The sequence below is a fragment of the Camellia sinensis genome, chromosome 4 (genome assembly GCF_055761805.1).
Source record: "Camellia sinensis isolate YWXY chromosome 4, ASM5576180v1, whole genome shotgun sequence".
In the NCBI taxonomy this organism is placed as follows: Eukaryota; Viridiplantae; Streptophyta; class Magnoliopsida; order Ericales; family Theaceae; genus Camellia; species Camellia sinensis.
The window spans coordinates 217,982,162-218,001,815 of NC_138964.1; the positions used below are offsets into that span (position 1 = coordinate 217,982,162).

The 19,654-nt window shown below is 38.7% G+C and overlaps 1 protein-coding gene across 1 annotated transcript; it reads left to right on the plus strand.

Moving 5' to 3' along the window:
- Positions 1-5,146: 5,146 nt before the first annotated feature.
- Positions 5,147-8,410, plus strand: LOC114294566 (RING-H2 finger protein ATL46). Its single transcript, XM_028238681.2, has 2 exons — positions 5,147-6,859; positions 8,063-8,410. The coding sequence occupies exon 1, from the start codon at positions 5,700-5,702 to the stop codon at positions 6,828-6,830; it is 1,131 nt and encodes a 376-aa protein (XP_028094482.2). The 5' UTR covers positions 5,147-5,699; the 3' UTR covers positions 6,831-6,859; positions 8,063-8,410.
- The last annotated feature ends 11,244 nt before the right edge of the window (positions 8,411-19,654 follow it).

A 19,654-nucleotide genomic window follows, 5' to 3' on the forward strand; every position in this document is an offset into this window, starting at 1 on the left:
TGGAGCAAGTTTTTGCCTGCAGTTGATCTCCTCTGACTTCTTTAATCCCATGCTCTGTTGGGAACCGTAGTAGTTGATGTAGTGTTGAGGGAACTGCCCTCATTGCATGCAACCATGGTCTTCCCAAGATGATGTTATATGGCGAGGGTGTGTCAATCACCATAAACTCTATCTTGATCTTTTTAGTACCCGCTTGTACTTCCATGCTTGCTGCGCCCAGTGGCCATGTCGGTGTTCCATTGAAGCCGACCATAGGGCTGCTGGATTGTTCCAGGTCGTCAGGGTGAAGGCCCAGCTCCTTGTAACATCTGATGTACATGATGTCACAAGAGCTGCCTTGATCTATCAGGATGCGTTTTACTTGGCATTCTCCAACCTGGAGGGATACTACCAAGGCATCATTATGCGGATGTTGGACTAACTCCAGGTCGGCTTCAGTGAAAGTTATCATTGGTCCTTGGCATTCTTCAGGCCGAGGTCTTTTGTATCCGACCTGGTTCACGTGCTGCAGGTGTTTTACTCTTTGGGTTTCTCCCCGAATGTCGCTTTCGTTCACCTTTGAGTGGATTACATTAACCACCCGTGGTCCTCCTGCCTGTGGTTGTTGTGCTGGGGGAGGTGGTGCTGCTGGTGCTTGAGGCAATCTTGCCTGTTCTTCTCTTGACCTGGCATCATCAACAAGGTCCCTCAGATGGCCTTGCCTTACTAGGTCTTCTAAGTGTGCTTTTAAGGCTCTGCAACCCTGAGTTGGGTGTCCTTCTTCATTATGGTAAGCACAGTGCCTACCAACGTTTCTTCCCATAAATTCCCCTGGTGCTCTTGCCGATGCCCTGAAATAGGGTTGATTTCGTATTTGGTCTAGGACTTTATGGATAGGGATTCGGAACACCGTCGTCACTGCCTGTTTACCCTTCAATTCTGTTTCTTGTTTGGTCGGCCCGTTGGTACCTCGGCCTCGCTTCGGCGAGCCGTTTCCCTTCTCCTGCTTCATCTCTTTGTTTCCCGATGTATCTTCCTCGGCTTTGGCGTACTTCTCGATTCTCGCCATGAGTTCCTCCATGTTTTTTGGCAATGTTTTTGCCAAAGACTTCCGTAGTGGGCAGTCATCTTTCAGGCTGTTCTTGAAAGACACGACCGCCACTTCTTGGTTGCATTCGGGTATTCGATTGAACACCTCGTAATATCTCTTCGCGTAGGCCCTAAAGCCTTCTTCCTTGGTGATTCTTAAAGCTATCAGGGCGTCGACCCTCAAGGGCTGTAATTTGTTCGTTACAAACCTGGCCACAAATATCTCGGCCAGGCCTTCCCATGTCTTTACGCTTCCCTTCGGTAGTTTATGGAACCAATCAGATGCAATTTCCCTAAAGGATGAGGGAAATACTTTGCAGAGCAACGGCTCGTTCCCACTGTATAATGCCATTGAGTTCAGGTATAGTCTAACATGAAAGTTGGGATCTGACTTACCATCATAAATTTGGAACCTTGGCATACTGAATCTCTTTGGTGCTTCAAATTTGTCCAGTTCCACCGAGAATGGTGTTCTCGGCTTAACTGGGGATGTCACCTCGGCCTCAACATTCTGCTGCCTCCTTTTGAGGTAATCCCTCAAGTCTTCCTTACTCCTACCTGGGGCTCGGCTATCTCTGGACTTCAATCTTTTTGGCACACTACTTTCGGCCTCGTGGTGGGTCCGTTTCGATCTTTCTCCATGGGTTGTGTCAAAGCAGAGTGCCTGCCCTTGAACATGACGATGTTCTTTGGGCCCTGGATCCTTCATTCAATGTGTCCTTCGGGACTCTTCTTGCCTCGGCTCCTCTCGTCCGACTTCCCTGGAAGGTCGGTGTGAGTATCTTCTACTCCTGGTGTGCTGAGGGGCTTTGGGGATTGCTTTCCTTCCTCCCTTCTGGGTGTTAATTGCCGGCATCAGCGTATCTTGCAGCGGGTATGGTGGCTGCATAACATTGTTTTGCATCATGAAGTTGACCACTTAGGTCTGCCAACTTGTTTGCCAAGTCTTTTACTTCCTCATCTCTCCGTAGGCACCTATCCCTCCATACCTGAAGGTTATCTTCGTTATAATACTTGCTTTGGTCTGTTCGCTTTGAAGTACCGCCCTCCTGGCCGACGTCTTTCTCTCCGTGACCTTGGTCATGATTTTCTGTACTGTGGTTGTCTCCTTCAACGTCAAGATCAATTGGTCTGCCACTCCTAGCAGGAGTGTCGCCCCCAATGTTCTCCCTCTGTCCGTCACTGGCCATCTATTCTTCTAAGATTCCCACAGACGGCGCCAAATTGTGTGGGTAATTTTCTGACCACACTGCCCGCCTAGTAATCAGCTAGAGAGCACGGGCAGAATAGATGGCTTCAGTGAACCTGCAACAGAAAGAAAAAGCTCCGGCGGTGGCTCTTCCACCCGGGAGCACTCCGACGATCAAGTCAGTATATCTCTCAAAGATAATCAAGTGCTAAACTCACAAGCTTGAGTATAAAACTGTGTACCTTAGACCCACGGGGGTGCCTCTTTTTTATAGTTTACTAAATCCAAGTCCCACTAGAAGTCTGACTTCTATGGACTCCAATTTAATGTCAACTTTGGACTTTTCAAGAGATAAAGATAAAGATAAACTCCCTAAGAGCTTTATCCTTTATCTTAGCAAAGTCTTCTCTTTACTCTAAGACTCTTGTCTCCTATCCGCTTATCTCGGATTCCGATATCTTCGGAGATCACCTCGGCCTTGCCTAGGTAACCTCGGCGTAACTACCAGGACACGTGGCACCTCGGCTGACACGTCGGCATCACCATGCTACGTGTCGGTATTCAGAAAATACATCTCCACAGCAACAACAAATGCTTCGTATTCATTCAAATTAGTAGTGGGCATGCACATCTACTTTGTGAGAAGAGACTACCATGATAGTTACACAAATACTATCAATTGAAATATTTTTTTAAATATACCCCTTCAAACAACAATCAATATTTATCCACACAAACACATCAAGCATTCACAAGTCTTTGTGGACATTATCACAACTTGGAATTCACTCAAAATTTGTGTGTTGGAATATTTTGACGTATGAGTGTTGGTTTTATGAAGTCTCTCTCAGGACCTTAAAATAGTGAGTAAATTGACCTAATGATTAAGTCGCTATGACAATAACAAATGCTTCATTTCCATTCAAATTAGTGGAGCTTGCAAATATACTTTGTGAGAAGAGACTATTGTTGTGATAGTTACACAAATACTATGAATTTGATACATATTTGGTGGTGGTGCCTTCCATCACAATAAGAGGCTGCAAATAATAGTCTATGACAAATTTATGAGACCTATGACCACAATTTGGTGCTCTCCATGGTCCTCACTTTTATTTCCCTTTTTCATCTTTTGGTGATGAAATTAGTTAAAGCTGTTGTTAAAGGATCAATTCACCAACTGGTTGTACAGTGTAAGCATGATCAATAGAATGTAGGGCTATTGAATTCACTAGATTTTGATTTTGTTTAGTGTAATTTATTAGACCTAATTATAACTATGATACAAAACATAAATTCAGTTATTTTGGAATGGGAGCAAATATAAGAGTTAATGTCACATGTTCTATGTGACTTGAGTCTTTGGTATATTAATAATTTTTTAACTATTTATATATAATTCAAAAGCTTACCATTCTTCCAACCACCTTATAACCACCATGTTGTACCATTAGCTCACCTTTGATTCCTTTTGAATTGCACCAATCATGTAGCATAAAGTGAAATTGGCAAATCAACCTCTTCTTTCGAATTATTACCCTTTATCTATTATTATATGTGGTAATATCACAAATGACATTACAACTATTGGTTGATCACACCAATCAATAGTTAAAATAGCCTATACTGTATATCGTATATAATCGTTAATAATTTTTTCTTAACCTACCCATCCTCAAAATAAGCCCACAAAGAAAATCTCAAATAAATGGAATATTGCCCTTACTAGCTAACTAGCTATATATGCAGACAAAATCATCATGAAATGGCAATTATGTTTAAAAACTGAATGATTAGGGAAGAGAAGACACATGAGTTGTTGTAGATGGTGGTGTTTAGAATCATTCCTCATTTTACCTAATGGGCATTATTGTCTCTTATTGCTAATACCCACATCTAGGAGATGTGGTTGTTATCCAAAATCCTCACCTAATTTGCCTTTAGACTAAAAAATAAGCATTTATTTTTTATATTTCCTTTCAAGGCACATCCAAAACAAGTGACAAACACGGTTAGTATTATCTTAAACCAAAGCATTTAAGAAATGTGATGTAACGGAAACTTGATGGAGAATTCAAATTTAATCATTGAAGAATTTTGAATAAAAATAAATAAATAAAATCAATATAGAATACAAACAAATAGAAAGAGACAAAAAAACAATGCTTGGAATGTCTAGTAATGAAATTATTGTACAATGAACAATTTGAATTGCACGAATGTGTAGCCAATCTTTAAGCTGGTTGTTTAAATAGAGTGAGAGGTGGAATAAAAATATGATTAGAAAACCACATTCTAGTCGAAAGTATTTGTAAATGAGCCAAGTTGAATCAAATCATGTAGTAATTTTTTTTTGATTTATTTATCTTTTTTAATTTAATTGATCTTAAATAAATTTAATCATATTCAGCATTTAATCCTATTAAGCCAAGCTTAGAAAATTAATAAATTTTAAAATGTGTAGGTTTAAATGATTGAAATAAAATTTTAATATACCAAACGCGAATGGAGTATAAATAACTATATTTGATTTAGAACTCTAGGTACATAATTTCAAAAATTACCCATTTAAGGTTCATATTATGGTTGTTAATTTCACTCTTATAAAAATTTGAAAATTTTAAAAAAAGAAAGAAAAGAAGATCAGTTTGCAGTAGGTTTGGTTTGTTTTTTTTTTTTTTGTCTTTATTTATGCACTGATGAATAGAGAAGGCAGAGAGAAGGCAGAGAGCTGACTTCTTTTGAGTTCCCAACCCACAAATGGGCTGTAAATGAAGCCCAGGCCCACTTGGCTAATGGTTGACCACCATTCTCACACCCCTTGTTTGGCGCGTGTGAATCTTCCAAAATCGTTTCTTTTTGGCTTCCTTTGTCTTCCACAGTTCCACCATTGTCTCTGTTTAACTTTTGCCTTTTTTTTTATTCTCCCAATTTAAAGGTAGACCGCCCAAAAAAACCCATCTTCTCTCTCTCTCTCTCTCTCTCTCTCTCTCTCTGTATATGTATGTGTGTGTATGCATATATGTATTTTATAGGGTAAGAGAGGGGATTCCTATTTCACTTTCCTCTACCCTGAAAGCCTATGTAATTTAGGGTTTTGCTTCTGCAACTTGTAGGTCCCACTGAAGAGCTTTTGGAAAATACATTAATGGTGGCTTCTTAAGAATCAAGGTAGGTAAACCCTTCAACCTTAAATATTTCATGCTGTCATCTTCTTATTAGTGTACAATCAGTGACATGGGTTTTCCATCTGAAAACCAATAAAAAAAAAAAAAAGGGAACCATTGCATCATAAAAGCTAGCTTAAAAAAGCCACTCAATTTCTCTTAAATCTAAGGTCAAAGAAAGTTGTGAACTATGGGATTGAAAGAGAGAAGTGCTTGGTTTAGTGTGGTTTGTTCACAAAACCCTGATCTAAGAGCAAGAAAGATTTAGGATTCTTATGAGTGTATGTAGTCCTGGTATGATCTGTTCAATGTCAGAAGTCAGAGATCAAAGATGGGTTTTTGAGCATACCCATTTGAAAATGTCTTGGATTCAACATCAAATCATCCAGAGAGATGGTGTTTTGGGGTACCCACCTCCTCTGTCTCCTCCATCCTCATATGGTGATACTTTTCACAAGGAACCATCCTCTTCTTCATCATCCTCATCTGGGACTAGAATTAGCCCAGCTGTTCTATTCATTATAATAATCTTAGCTGTTCTGTTTTTCATATCTGGTCTTCTACACCTACTTGTTAGATTTCTCATGAAACACCCAACTTCCTCAACTCAATCTAATGATAGATACCCAGAAGTTTCTTCCTCTGATGCTCTCCAAAGACAACTACAACAACTCTTTCACCTTCATGACTCTGGTTTGGATCAAGCTTTTATAGATGCCCTACCTGTCTTCATGTACAAAGAGATAGTGGGTGCTTCTAAAGAGCCATTTGATTGTGCTGTTTGTCTCTGTGAATTTTCTGGGAAAGACAAGCTGAGATTGCTTCCTATGTGTAGCCATGCCTTCCACATCAATTGTATAGATACTTGGCTCCTAACGAACTCGACATGTCCTCTTTGTAGAGGGACCCTTTTTACCCCTGGACTCAACATTGAAAACCCAATATTTGATTTTGATGATTTGAGAGAAGATGATGGGTTTCCTAGTAATGGAGAAAACGGGTTTGTTTTGAGTCAAAAGACGGTAGAAGTTGAGGAAATTATACGCGAAAAGGGGGTGATCCCCGTGAGACTTGGAAAGTTCAGAAAATTAGATGATGGTGCAGGGGAGAGAGATGTAGGGGAGACCAGTAGTAGTAATTTGGATGCAAGAAGATGTTACTCAATGGGTTCGTATCAGTATGTGGTTGGCGATACAAACCTTAGGGTGCCCTTGAGCATTGATCGCGAAGGTCGTGATGTGAAGCGTGTGAAAGGAATAGAATACAACAACAATCCTACAATTGAAGGGGATGATGTGGAGGGGAAGAAGATTAGTATTGGATCGAAAACTGATAGCTACTCTGTTTCCAAGATTTGGCTGTGGTCTAAGAAGGGCAAATTTGCAAGTTCTTCAGAAACCCAATGAGTAATCCTTTTTCTCTTGATATGAAAAAGGTACTTTATTTGCTTTACAGTTGATTGAAGCTTGTTAGCCTTTGTTTTTGAAATTTTTTGAGATGATGATTGAAAAATCTGATGATTGCTATGGTATTACATATGTGTACTTTACATTTTGGTTAAAACTTGTAATGCCACGTTTTTCCTTGGGTGTTCTTGCTCATTTTGGTTCAGTAGCATTTTCTTAGTTTAGAAATAAATTACTAATGTCTTATGTCTCATATATTGATAAAATTGTATTTGGCTGCTTTGTCACATCCTATCATTTGAGGCATCCTGGTTACTTGAGCGAGTGAAGATGCCATACTTGTATTTCAATTTAGCACAAACTAGATGAGAAAGAAGAGCGAAAGGGATGTCTAGAAGGAGTGAGAGGTACTCTACCTTGGACATGTTTTCTTCAAGCACAAAATAGTCACATCGTCTAAATCACCATGTTCCTCAATTGTGTTAGTGAAGACAAAACTCAATCGATTTGAAGCACGAATTTCATGTCACTAGTGAAAATCCTATTTCTCATTTACTAGGTTTCATCTCTTTAGCTTGGACATGTTTTCTTGAAGCACAAAATTGTTACATCATCTAAATCACCACATTCCTCAAATGTTAAGTGGAAACAAAACTCTATTGATTTGAAGGACGAATTTCATGTTGCTAGTGGGAATCCTATTCTTCTCTCTCTTTTGTTCTCTGAACAGCGGTCCAGAGTGCAAATGGTTAAATAATTTAAATATTTTTTGCTATTGAAAGGATTTCATGGCACTTTGTGTCAATTTGCATCTCATTTCCTTTAAAAGCTTTAAGATGTTTCTTGAACTTATGCCCCATATGTTAATTTGTGGTGTTGATTTTTTTGTTTTTTCCCTTATCTTTGTTGTTGATCCCTTTGTTTAGCCTTTTTGGGATAGTGTGAGCATTATCTTTTGTGTGGAATCATCTTTTTTAAGTTTTAAAGAGTCTTGGGACATTGGTGGTGGTGGTGGTGGGATCCATGAAAGCACTGTGACATAAACTTTTCTTTGTTGTGATGAGGGCTTTTTGATTCAAAACTTGGCTGTTGTGTGGGTCATAGCATGTGATCTTTGTTCAAATAAACCTCTGTTATCTTAACCAAAGCCTCTATTATGTCAATTGTTAACATTTTTTTAACCCCTTAATTTCCAAACTCCTTAATAATGTTGGACCCTCTTTTCCAAAAAGTTATCAATTGTGATGATGAACATGTATCATGTGGAGCCGAGTTCAAGAAGCTAGAGATGGTGTCCTAATTGTGTTGGTGTTGAGAGGTCTGAGAAGTTTGACAAAAGGAGAATTGGATGCCCAAACGCGTACTGATATCTTCCACATGGATCCTTATTTTTTTTCTTTTCTTCTTTTAAAAGTGCTTTCAACACAATTAGTGATAATATTTGTATGTTTTCTTATGGAACTCAACAAACTATAGCTATGGCCATAAATGAGTTGAGCCAGGCTGAATTGTAGAATGTGTTTAGGTTTGATTTATTTATTTTGTTGATTTCAAATGATTAAAGCTGATTATGAATTAAATTCGAGTATTATTATTATTTTTTTTTTATATAGTTTTATAGTATATATAAACTTTTTGAAGTGAGTTTGAGGTGAGCTTATAAAATTTAACAAATTTTAAAATATATTTAAACTTGACTTGTTTATTTAATAAGTTGATTTTAAAAAACTAAATACGAATCGAATTCGAGTAGCCTAAACAAAATTATTTTAGGCTAAGTTTGTAGTTTTTATATAAAAAATTAATATTTTGAAAAGTTTGTGTTTATATAATTATTTGAAACATGAAATATTAATGATTCCTTTTCAAAGAAAGTTACAGCTAAAAGAATTCTTGACTATTTTTTATGGAATTTGCACGCTCTGTTTGATTGACCATACGTGAATTCCATAAGCTACGGATTCACTTTATGTAACAATGGGCTATGAAACTTGTTTAACTTTTAATCATATTGTTGCCATTCATCTCGTTTTTAGTCAAAAGAAGGATTTCTCATTAAAATATATATGAAACTAGAATATTAGACAATATATTATATAATGCACTTGAAAAAAAAGAACCTAAAAAAAACAAAAAAAGTCAAAATCTGTGAATGCTACTTTAGGCAAGGCCATACAGGCCATTGAAAAGGGACAAAATAATTAGGATCAAAGTCAACAGAACAATAAGAGACGACTTCAATCTTTGGGTTGGGTGAGTTTGATCATATGATATGATTTCATTTTCATGTGGTGTGTGCATGAAAATTAGCTGCTTCCACTTTGTTTACTCTTTAGTACCCACACAACACATCAATGGATTTATAGATGTTGTAAAATTGAAGACATGTATCATCTTGTGCTCCCCCCAAAACCTTTTGCACTATACATGTCATTGTGAACCATTAGGTCCCATGGCAATTCGATCAATTTTACCCGTCTCTCTGGATTGCCTGCAACAATCCCGAATCCCCTAAATTCCAACCAATGAAACACACCTCCTTCCTATCACCTTTGCTGTGAAATGTGGCCCCAAACAAAACTCTAATTTGACTGTCAGGATTGATCTTTGCCGCTTACCGGTTTCTGATGAATGAGTATCTACTTTCTGTGTTTTATTTTCGAAAACATACTCAATGAACTTGGTTCCTGTACGTACCACCTTGTAGCTAATATATATATATATATATATATATATATATATATATATATATTTCTGTGTTTTATAACTCTCTCAATTGATTTAGGGGGTGTATATATATATATATATATTTCTGTGTTTTATAACTCTCTCAATTGATTTAGGGGGTGTATATATATATATATATATATAGGAGGGAGGGAGGGAGAGTGAGAGAGAGAGGTGGGGTGAGTCGGATTCTGATTTGCCAGAAACGAACCAACGGGACTACGGGCAGGCTGTTAGTAGGGTTGGCTGGTTTTCGTGCTTATAATATGGTTGGAAGAGAGAGAGAGAGAGTTGTGTATTGAATGAACAACTTTTAAATGTGAGGCTCAACAATTCTTTTTAAGTGATTAAAGGAAAATTATGGTATCATTTGGAATGTGAGTTGATTTTTTTTTTTTTTTTTTTGACTTTTTAACTGTTTTAGTTTGAGATTAAAAAGTCTCATTTGTGATAGGTTTTTTAGTTTTTTTGACTTTTGTGAGAGAAAAAATGAAATAATCATAGTTTGAATATGATATTTTATCTTATTAATTTTTTAGTCTATTTTATTTTTTTGTGACTATTTTAACTAAAAAACCCAAAAAAAGTCATGTGCCAAATGAAGGCTGTACACTGGTTTTGAGTTTTTTAATAAATAATTTTTGAAATTTTGTTATTTGTTAAAAAAAATTTTCTTCATATTTTGATGGTTCGTTGAGCACACCAAAATTAAATACTAAACTATACCAAATTCTATCAGAATAATGGCAAGTCCAGGTATCGATCCACAGGGACCATTGTGAAATTAAACTGATTTAATTGTTAAATTCCTAAATTAATTTTGATAAAAAGATTGAATGATCATAACCTAATTTAATTAACAAATAAATTAAACTAAGGAATTAAATTATTAATAATAAATGAAATTGGATTTACTAAATTGGGAAAAAATCCTAGGGTAGAGAATTCACCACTAACCACATAATTAGGGTTTCCAATTGAAATTAATTATGCTATGGTTTGAACGAATTAATGCTTCACAACTACAAGCTCAAAGCATTTAACAAGAAGATTATCACATTCAATGTACGAGCACGAACCATCTCAAGCAATACGACTCGTTCACTCTAAACTAGGGTAGTGATACGACTCGTTCCTCGTAGCATGGTTCGTCCCATACCTTGAATGTGAAGGAATAGAAAACTCATGTATGGATAATATTCAACAATCACAGAAAGTCAAATATTTGAAAAGATAATGAAAATTATATATAAAGAATTTCTAAAACACCATACAATGGTTCAAACCTTACATAATATAAAATCAAAAAAAGAAAACTACATAATTACATGGCTAGGGTTTCATCAAAACCCTAGAAAAGAAGACTAGCCACTCATGGAGGAGTGGAAGGAGGTAGAAGGAGAAGGAACAACCATGGAAGACATCTTTGAAGCTTCTTGTTTCTTCCTTTTTTTGCAAACCTTAGCCTCCCTCTTTAGGTCAAAACAATTTCAGAACCCTAATCCACCTTTTTTCTTGCCTCCTAATACTTCTAATCTCGTCCAAACAGGTTTAAAACGTCAGTTTGACTTTTCCAGAAAAAGTCAACGCACGTGTGGGAAAAGTCAACTCTGCCAAAATTCTGTCTTTTTGCTCATTTTATGCTCCGACGATGTATAACCTGATTGACACTCAACACACATAAAATATACGGTTTGACCAGCAAGTGAAGTTAAGAGATTCTAATTAACGGCCTCAATGATGTACATTTCGGCCTTAATCACATCCCCCAACTTACTACTTGCTAGTCCTCAAGCAAGTAAAATAAAATAAAATAAAATTAAACAAAATCTATCTATTTCCTCTTTCGTGGGAAAACGGTTGCATTTAGCATATGCAACAAGCCTTTAAACCACAAGGTTACCCCAAGTGGACGAGTAAAGTCTCGTGAGGATTTCCAGAAATGATACCCACAAACATTAACATATTCATATATACTCAACAACAAATGACCACATTACTTCACCTAACCATCAACTTATGTGCCACTATAGTGTGATATTTAGACATCATGAGTCATTAAAGACACAGTGGACAAGCATGAAGGAACCTATTGAGGCAAAACCACAATTCAGTTAATACAAAAGTAAAGTTCACTATACTTGTGCATGCTAGTAGACAAGTCATGAGTACCCTCGGTGTAAAGTGCAATCTCCATATTAGTTAACTATCCACTATAATAGCCCAGTGTAACTCATAATAACACCCATCATATACAGAAAAACTAACCTGTTGCAGCCAAGATTTTAAAAAGTTTTTTTTTTTTTTTTAAATGACTGTGCAATGTCTTGATCCCTTAAGCTTTCTAATCAACCCATGTAACGAGCATTGGGCTAATGACTCCCAAACCAGATGGTTTTAGGGTACTAGGTGTAAAGACACCCCTACGGGCTTAATAACTCGAGTTGAAAAGGCTACGAATCCGAACAAATCATTCTTCTTATTTTTCCTTAACTGTGCAATGTCCAAGTCCCTTAAGTTTTCTAATTAACCCATGTAGCAAGTTTTGGGCCAATGACTCCTAAACCAGACGGTTTTAGGGCACTAGGTGTAAAGACACCCCTACGGGCTTAATAACTCGAGTTAAAAAGGCTACGGACCCAAACTAATCAAGTTTTTTTTTTTTTTTTCAATTTTTTTTTTTTTTAAGAATCTTGGCTCCTCATTTATTCTTTTCTGTAACTCTAGCTATTATCAATGATGTACACCAGGGATTATAATAAAAAGATCACTGCTATGATAGTGTGCTCATGTGAATTAAGGCATACTCATGACAAGTGTACTAATACCGCAAACATAGACAACTCTCCTCGTGCAAACATGGCATGCAAGTATCTACCCAATAAATCCTTTTCATACAAGTCTACTATGATCTCCAAATAACATATACAAATATCATCACCCTACTAGCAAAAAAAAATCGCATCAGGTGAAGTAATGCAGTCAAGTGAAACAGGTATATGCATGAATTATGAGCCAAATAGGAATGCACAAAATAAAATATAACCCTCATCCCCCAACTTGAATATGACATTGTCCTCAATGGAAAAGTAAAGAGAAATGAGAGAAAATTACCAGAACTGTAGGTGCACATCCAGGCAGGCAGAGAGTAACATATACACACTTCGCTTTTTTTTTTTTTTTTTTTTTTTGTAAAAAAAAAAAAGGAAAAGAAAAAGAAAAATAAAAGAGACAAAGAGGTATACAGGCGGGGACTACGGAGAAGCCGGTGGTGGTGGTGGTGGGAAATGTTGGGCAAACAAGGCTTGCATCAAAGCGCGCGTCTCGAAGGCGTTATCCTGACCCTGTTGCTGGATGGCGAGGTTGTCGGCATGTAGCTGATCGAAGCGCGCCGGAGAATAGTCGCGATAAGCCTGAAAATCCGTGCGCAACTCCATGAGACTCTGGTGGTGATCACGAAGAGTATGGTGGATCTGATCGACAGAGTGCTGAAGTTGTAAGTACTCCTCGCGAATCATGTAGAGCGGGTCCCCTTGGGGAGGCACGGGGGGAACAGGATGAGCTGGGTGGTCATGGACGGGGCCCTGGGCCTCTTCAACTGGGGCACCCACCGGTTGTGGGATGCGAGATATGCTGTGCTGCCATTCCTGCTGGCCGAATGTCGGATACCCTCGATTAATCTCCTCATCCTCAGCAATGTTGAGGTGGTTCAGCTCAAACACAAGTGTTAACAAATTGGCGAAAGGGAGGAGCCAAGTCAGGTTCTGCAGAGGAGTAGACCGAACTGCCTCCCGTAGAAATTTCTGCAAATGCAGCAAAATGAAATCCTCAAGCGGGACCTGATAGCCAAGCTGATACCCGTGTAAAACCCGCACAAACTCCAAATGGCGCTCAGCTCGATGCCCAAGTGGAAGGACATTCTTATGGACCACGGAATCAAGGAGAAGCAAGCGGCTAGGTAGCTTGCTTCGCCGCAAGCATGTGAAACTGGGGTCACCGTGGGCTCTCGGGAAGTATTGCTGGATGAGGCGAGGTACGGGTTGGCGATCCTCAACTTCCGGGAAAGGCTGATATTCCGGTTTGGCGAAAAACTCTAACACTGTGGCAATCATGACCGAGGTGATGTGGACAACTTGACCATCAATGTAAGAGAGCAGTCCAACCGTGGTGGGTGTCTCATGCAGGTTCTGGTAGAATAATCGAACCAAGCGAGGATAAGTGGGCGCTGTCACAGCGCAACTGCCCAACTGTTGCCGGAGTCGGAGCTGCTCAACCACCCAAGTAGTGTCCTCGTCATGCTGGAAAAATGGCAAGTTGAACTGCGTGAGCTTGTGAAGCGGCCGTGAAGCCCACTCCGGCCGTGGCAAGTCTCCTGGTGGTGGTGGCGAGGATGATGGTGGTGATGGTGGTGGTGGCGCCGAAGAGGAGGCACCCCTGGCCTTTTTGGAGGCCCGAGCAGAGACACGGCGACTCATATCCTGCACACACCAACAATAAATACAGATACCCGTGAAACCAGCATGAGAATCAAATAAATTATGAAAGAACAAATTTGCCCATTAATGTACCACATGCAATTCCCACTTCCCTTTTTTTTTTTTTTTTTGTAAAACGAAATTAATTAATTAAATAAATGAAGTAAAATGTCATGAAATTAAATTACTAAACTATAAAATAAACTAAACGAAACTAGACTATAAAATAACTAAACTACAAAATAGACTAAATTATAGAATCAAACAACCAAAACTAAACATGTTTAGTTATTTATTTATTTATTTATTTTATTTTTTAGAAGAAAAGTAAATAAAATTTCAGAAAACAAAATAAAATAAAAATTAAACTACTTAGTACTTATATGAACAATGATATCATAGAATAAGAAAAATAAAACTAAAACTAAAGTTCACTAACTAATTAAATTATCCCAGAATCACTACGAAGCAATTAAACTAAACAAATATAATAAATAAAAAAAAACTAAATTAGGAGTAGTGTTAGTACCAATATTTGTGAGGTTTTTTTTTTTTTTTTTTTTTTTTTTTTCCGCACGTGCGCCATAAAGGGCCGCACGTGCGGCGCTCATCTTGCTCATGTGCCGAGTTTGGTTCTGGTTTTTTTTTTGAACAAACTAACAAACAAGCATTCTACAACTAAAAAAGCATAAATAAAATTAAAAAATAATAATAAAAAAAAAATCGTAATGACCACTAAAAATACTAAAAAGAAATAAATCAGTCATGGTTTTTTTTTTTTTTTTTTTTTTTGATGAACACTAGATCAAGATGAAAAATAAAAATAAATACATAAAAAAAAAAATCAAAAACTCTACAAGTTGATTCCTACCTTCACAAATCTATGCAAAAGAAAGAAAAGAAGAAAAAGAAAAAATTTACCTTGAAAAAGTGGAGAAAGAGAGAAGAAAAAAAAATGGAGGTTCGCCGAAAAAAATGATGGTCGCCGGAGTTTCGTCAGACGGAGAGGGAGGTGATGCCGGCGGTGAGATGATGGTAGTGAGGAAGAAGAGAGAAAAAGAAAAGGAAAGAAGAAGAAGAAGAAGAAGAAAAAGAAGAAGAAAGTGGGTTTGTGGGGTGAGATAGAGAGAAATCTGAGAGTGAGAGTGATTGGGAGAGAGTGAGTTGTTTAGATAAGTTTTTTTTTTTTTTTTTTTTTTTTTTTTGAGACGAAAATTAAAATAAAATAAAAAAAAATTAGTAAATGAAAATAAAAATAATAAGAAAACAAAACAAAATTAATTAATTAATTTTTTTTAAGACGACAATTAAAATAAAATAACAAAAAATTAGTAAATGAAAATAAAAATAATAAGAAAACAAAACAAAATTAATTAATTAATTATTTTTTTTTTAATTTCTCCGCCCCGCACGTGCGGCGATTCCATCCCGGCGCCTTTTTTTTTTTTTGAAATTTCTTCGTCCCGCACGTGCGGTGGGCCAACGCACCTCCTCCCGCACCTGCATATTTAGCAGAGTGCAAGCTGGTTTGTGCCCAATTTTCCCGCACGTGCGGGGCCCAAGCCGTACGTGCGGCGATTTCAAATTATATTTTTTTATTTTTTAATTTTTTTTTGGGCAAATTGGCGTCCCGCACGTGCGGGAGTCAAGCCGCACGTGCGGCTTGGTCAACGCACCTCCTCCGCACCTGCATATTTAGCAGAGTGCATTGCCCAATTTTCCCGCACGTGCGGGGCCCAGGCCGCACGTGCGGCGATTTCAAATTTTTTTATTTTTTTTAAGAGAAGATCAAGTATAAACACAGAAAATAAACATGAAAGTATGGTTTTAAACACTGAAAATAAACAATTCTACCTTTAATTGACATCCGGAATAAATATAGCACAAAAGAACACGGAATGCCCACTAAAGGTATGATCTTCACACGAAAACCACGGGTACTACTTTTCTCCCTAACTGTATTTGTAACTTTCCCTATTCTCCAACAGGGTGACAGACTAGGTTGATTTGGTATCCAGAATCGAGGCGCATAAAGCTACCTCAATCTATGGGGCTGCCATACAGAGTTCAAGCCGAGGTAGTTTTGAAGCAATCTCCACACTCCTGGGTATTTAAACCAGACTTTAGTCTCGGAAATCCCAAACCTTTGTGTTCTAGGCTTTGCCATTCGAACTTTAGTTTCCACCGTCTCAGTTGGTCTCCTAGGAACTCACTACAAACACGGTTAGGTGGCTATACCAGACCGTCAGATGCCGTTCGGGCACGGCAAACACCAAAGGAATTACACCTTTAGAGGATTTAAAGTCTCCTAGACACAAGTACAGCATAACGAGAACAAAGAAAAACAAAATAGCATAGAAGGGAAAGAAAAGAGAACAAGAAATCAATTTATCAATCATAGTAAAATGGGTCCATCAAAGCAATGGACTCAATCATATCCCCATTCCCAATCCCCTCTATATATGGTTTCAATCTTTGGCCATTCACTTTGAAAGTGTGGCCAGTTTTTGGATCTCGCACCTCAACGGCGCCATGACTAAATGCCTCAACAACCTCAAAAGGGCCATCCCATCTTGATCTTAGCTTACCCGGAAAGAGTCTCAATTTTGAATTAAAAAGCCACACTTTTTGGTCGGGTTCAAAAGATTTTCTATTAATGTGCTTGTCATGGAATTCCTTAGTTCGAGCTTTAAAAACTCTCGAACTCTCATATGCATCATTCCGGATTTCCTCCAGCTCATTGAGTTGCAATTTCCGGTTGAGCCCAGCTGCGGCCATATCGAAGTTAAACTTCTTTATGGCCCACAATGCTCGATGCTCAAGTTCAACCGGGAGATGACAAGCTTTGCCAAATACCGCCCTATATGGTGACATCCCAATAGGTGTCTTATAAGCAGTGCGGTAAGCCCATAATGCATCAATTAACCATTGTGACCAATCTTTCCTATCCGGTCTCACCGTTTTCTCAATTATGTGTTTTACCTCCCTATTTGAGACTTCTACTTGGCCACTAGTTTGAGGGTGGTATGGAGTGCCAACTTTATGGGTGATAGAGTATTTCTTAACTACCGACTCAAAGAACCGGTTACAAAAATGTGTATCCTGATCACTTATTATGGCTCTAGGAAACCCAAAACGACTAAAGATATTTTCATGCAAAAATTTGATTACCACTCTATGATCGTTTGTTCGGGTAGCTATTGCCTCCACCCACTTAGACACATAATCTACTGCCAAGAGAATGTACTCAAACCCGAACGACGACGGGAAAGGGCCCATAAAATCAATCCCCCAAACATCAAATATTTCTACCACAAGAATAGGGGACATTGGCATCATGTCACGCCGAGACATCGAACCCATTTGCTGACAGCGCAAACAAGTTCTACAAAATTGATGGGCATCTTTAAAAATTGTGGGCCAATAAAACCCGCTTTGTAAAATCTTGGCGGCCGTTTTATGCCCACTAAAATGACCGCCACATGCAGAAGAATGACAAAATGTAAGAATGCTATGCACTTCACTCTCCGGCACACACCGTCGGATCACTTGGTCGGAGCAATATTTAAACAACTCCGGATCCTCCCAAAAGTAATACCTGACCTGTGAAAAGAATCGGTCTTTGTCTTGCTTAGACCAATTCTGCGGAGTTTGCCCAATGGCCAAGTAATTCACAATATGTGCAAACCACGGGGGGCTCGCTTGTGACAACTCAAAAAGTTGTTCGTCCGGAAACGAATCATGCAAAATAAGAGGGTCGCTATTATACTCAACGAGGATTCGAGAGAGATGATCCGCCACCACATTCTCAGATCCTTTCTTATCACGGATCTCTAAATCAAATTCCTGAAGCAACAAAATCCATCTAATCAACCTAGGTTTGGTCTCTTTCTTAGATAGTAAATACCGCAAAGCGGCATGATCAGTGAAGACTATGACCTTGGAACCTAGGAGATAAGACCGGAATTTGTCTAAGGCAAAGACCACAGCTAGCAACTCTTTCTCGGTAGTAGTGTAGTTCAATTGAGCATCCGAGAGAGTGCGACTAGCATAATATATAGCAAATGGTGCCTTATTGACCCTTTGGCCCAACACAGCCCCGACAGCATAATCAGAGGCATCACACATGATTTCAAAGGGAAGAGACCAATCTGGTGATTTCATGATTGGGGCGGTGGTCAAGGCCATTCTTAGTGTTTCGAATGCCTTTAAGCATGCTTCATCAAAGACAAAAGGCGCGTCCTTAACTAGTAAACTACACAAAGGACGTGATATCTTACTAAAGTCTTTAATGAACCTACGGTAAAAACCTGCATGCCCTAGGAAAGACCTAATTTGACGCACGGAATTAGGTGGAGGAAGGCCTGCAATGAGGTCAACCTTAGCCTTGTCAACTTCTATACCTCGAGGGGACACAATGTGTCCCAACACTATACCCTCACGAACTATAAAATGGCTTTTTTCCTAACTCAAGATTAGGTTTGCCTCAGCACATCGTTCTAACACTCTAGTCAAGTTCCTAAGGCATTCCTCAAAAGACGGTCCAAACACCGAAAAGTCATCCATAAAAACCTCTAAGAATTTCTCCACCATATCGGAGAAAATGGCCATCATACACCGTTGAAAAGTCGCCGTTGCATTACACAGCCCAAAGGGCATGCGCCTGTAAGCAAAAGTACCAAAAGGGCATGTGAATGTGGTCTTTTCCTGGTCAGCAGGGTACACCGGGACTTGATTATACCCCGAATAGCCATCAAGAAAACAATAGAAACCCTGCCCTGCTAACCGCTCTAGGATTTGGTCAATGAAAGGTAAGGGAAAATGGTCTTTCCTAGTCGAGGAATTTAGTCTCCTATAATCAATACACACTCGCCATCCAGTAGTGGTTCGTGTAGGGACTAACTCTCCTCCTTCATTCTCAACAACAGTGATGCCTGATTTCTTGGGCACTACCTATGTGGGACTCACCCACTTGCTATCTGAGATGGGGTATATGATACCCGCATCTAACAATTTCAAAACCTCCTTCTTCACCACCTCTTTCATGTTAGGATTCAGTCTCCGTTGCATTTCGCGAGAAGGTTTGGTGTCCTCCTCTAAGTGTATATAATGCATGCACACGGAGGGATCTATCCCTTTCAAATCAGCCACTGACCACCCTATAGCACTCCGATGTGCCACGAGAACACTCATTAACTGACTCTCCTGCGCTGCAGTCAAGTCAGATGCAATGATGACCGGTAAAGTATCTTGGGGCCCTAAAAATGCATACTTGAGTGTGGCCGGAAGTGGCTTCAACTCAAGTGTAGGTGGTGTGACCAAAGATGGTGTGGCAGGCTCTCTCGACAGAGGAGGAAGTGACTCAAACCGGGCTTGCCATGGAGGAAAATCCGGTGTAGAAGAAGAATTGAGTAAGACATTCACCTCCTCAACTGACCCATCTATATCAAAATTCTCAAACCCAAAATGAGCTAGACAAGCCTCCAAAGGGTCCTCTACAAGAATGGAGGGCAAAGCCTCCTCAACAATCTCATCCACAATATCCACTAATAAGCACTCCTCTCTCTCATGAGGTTGTTGTGATGTTTGGAAAACATTAAGTTTCACTTGCATGTTACCAAA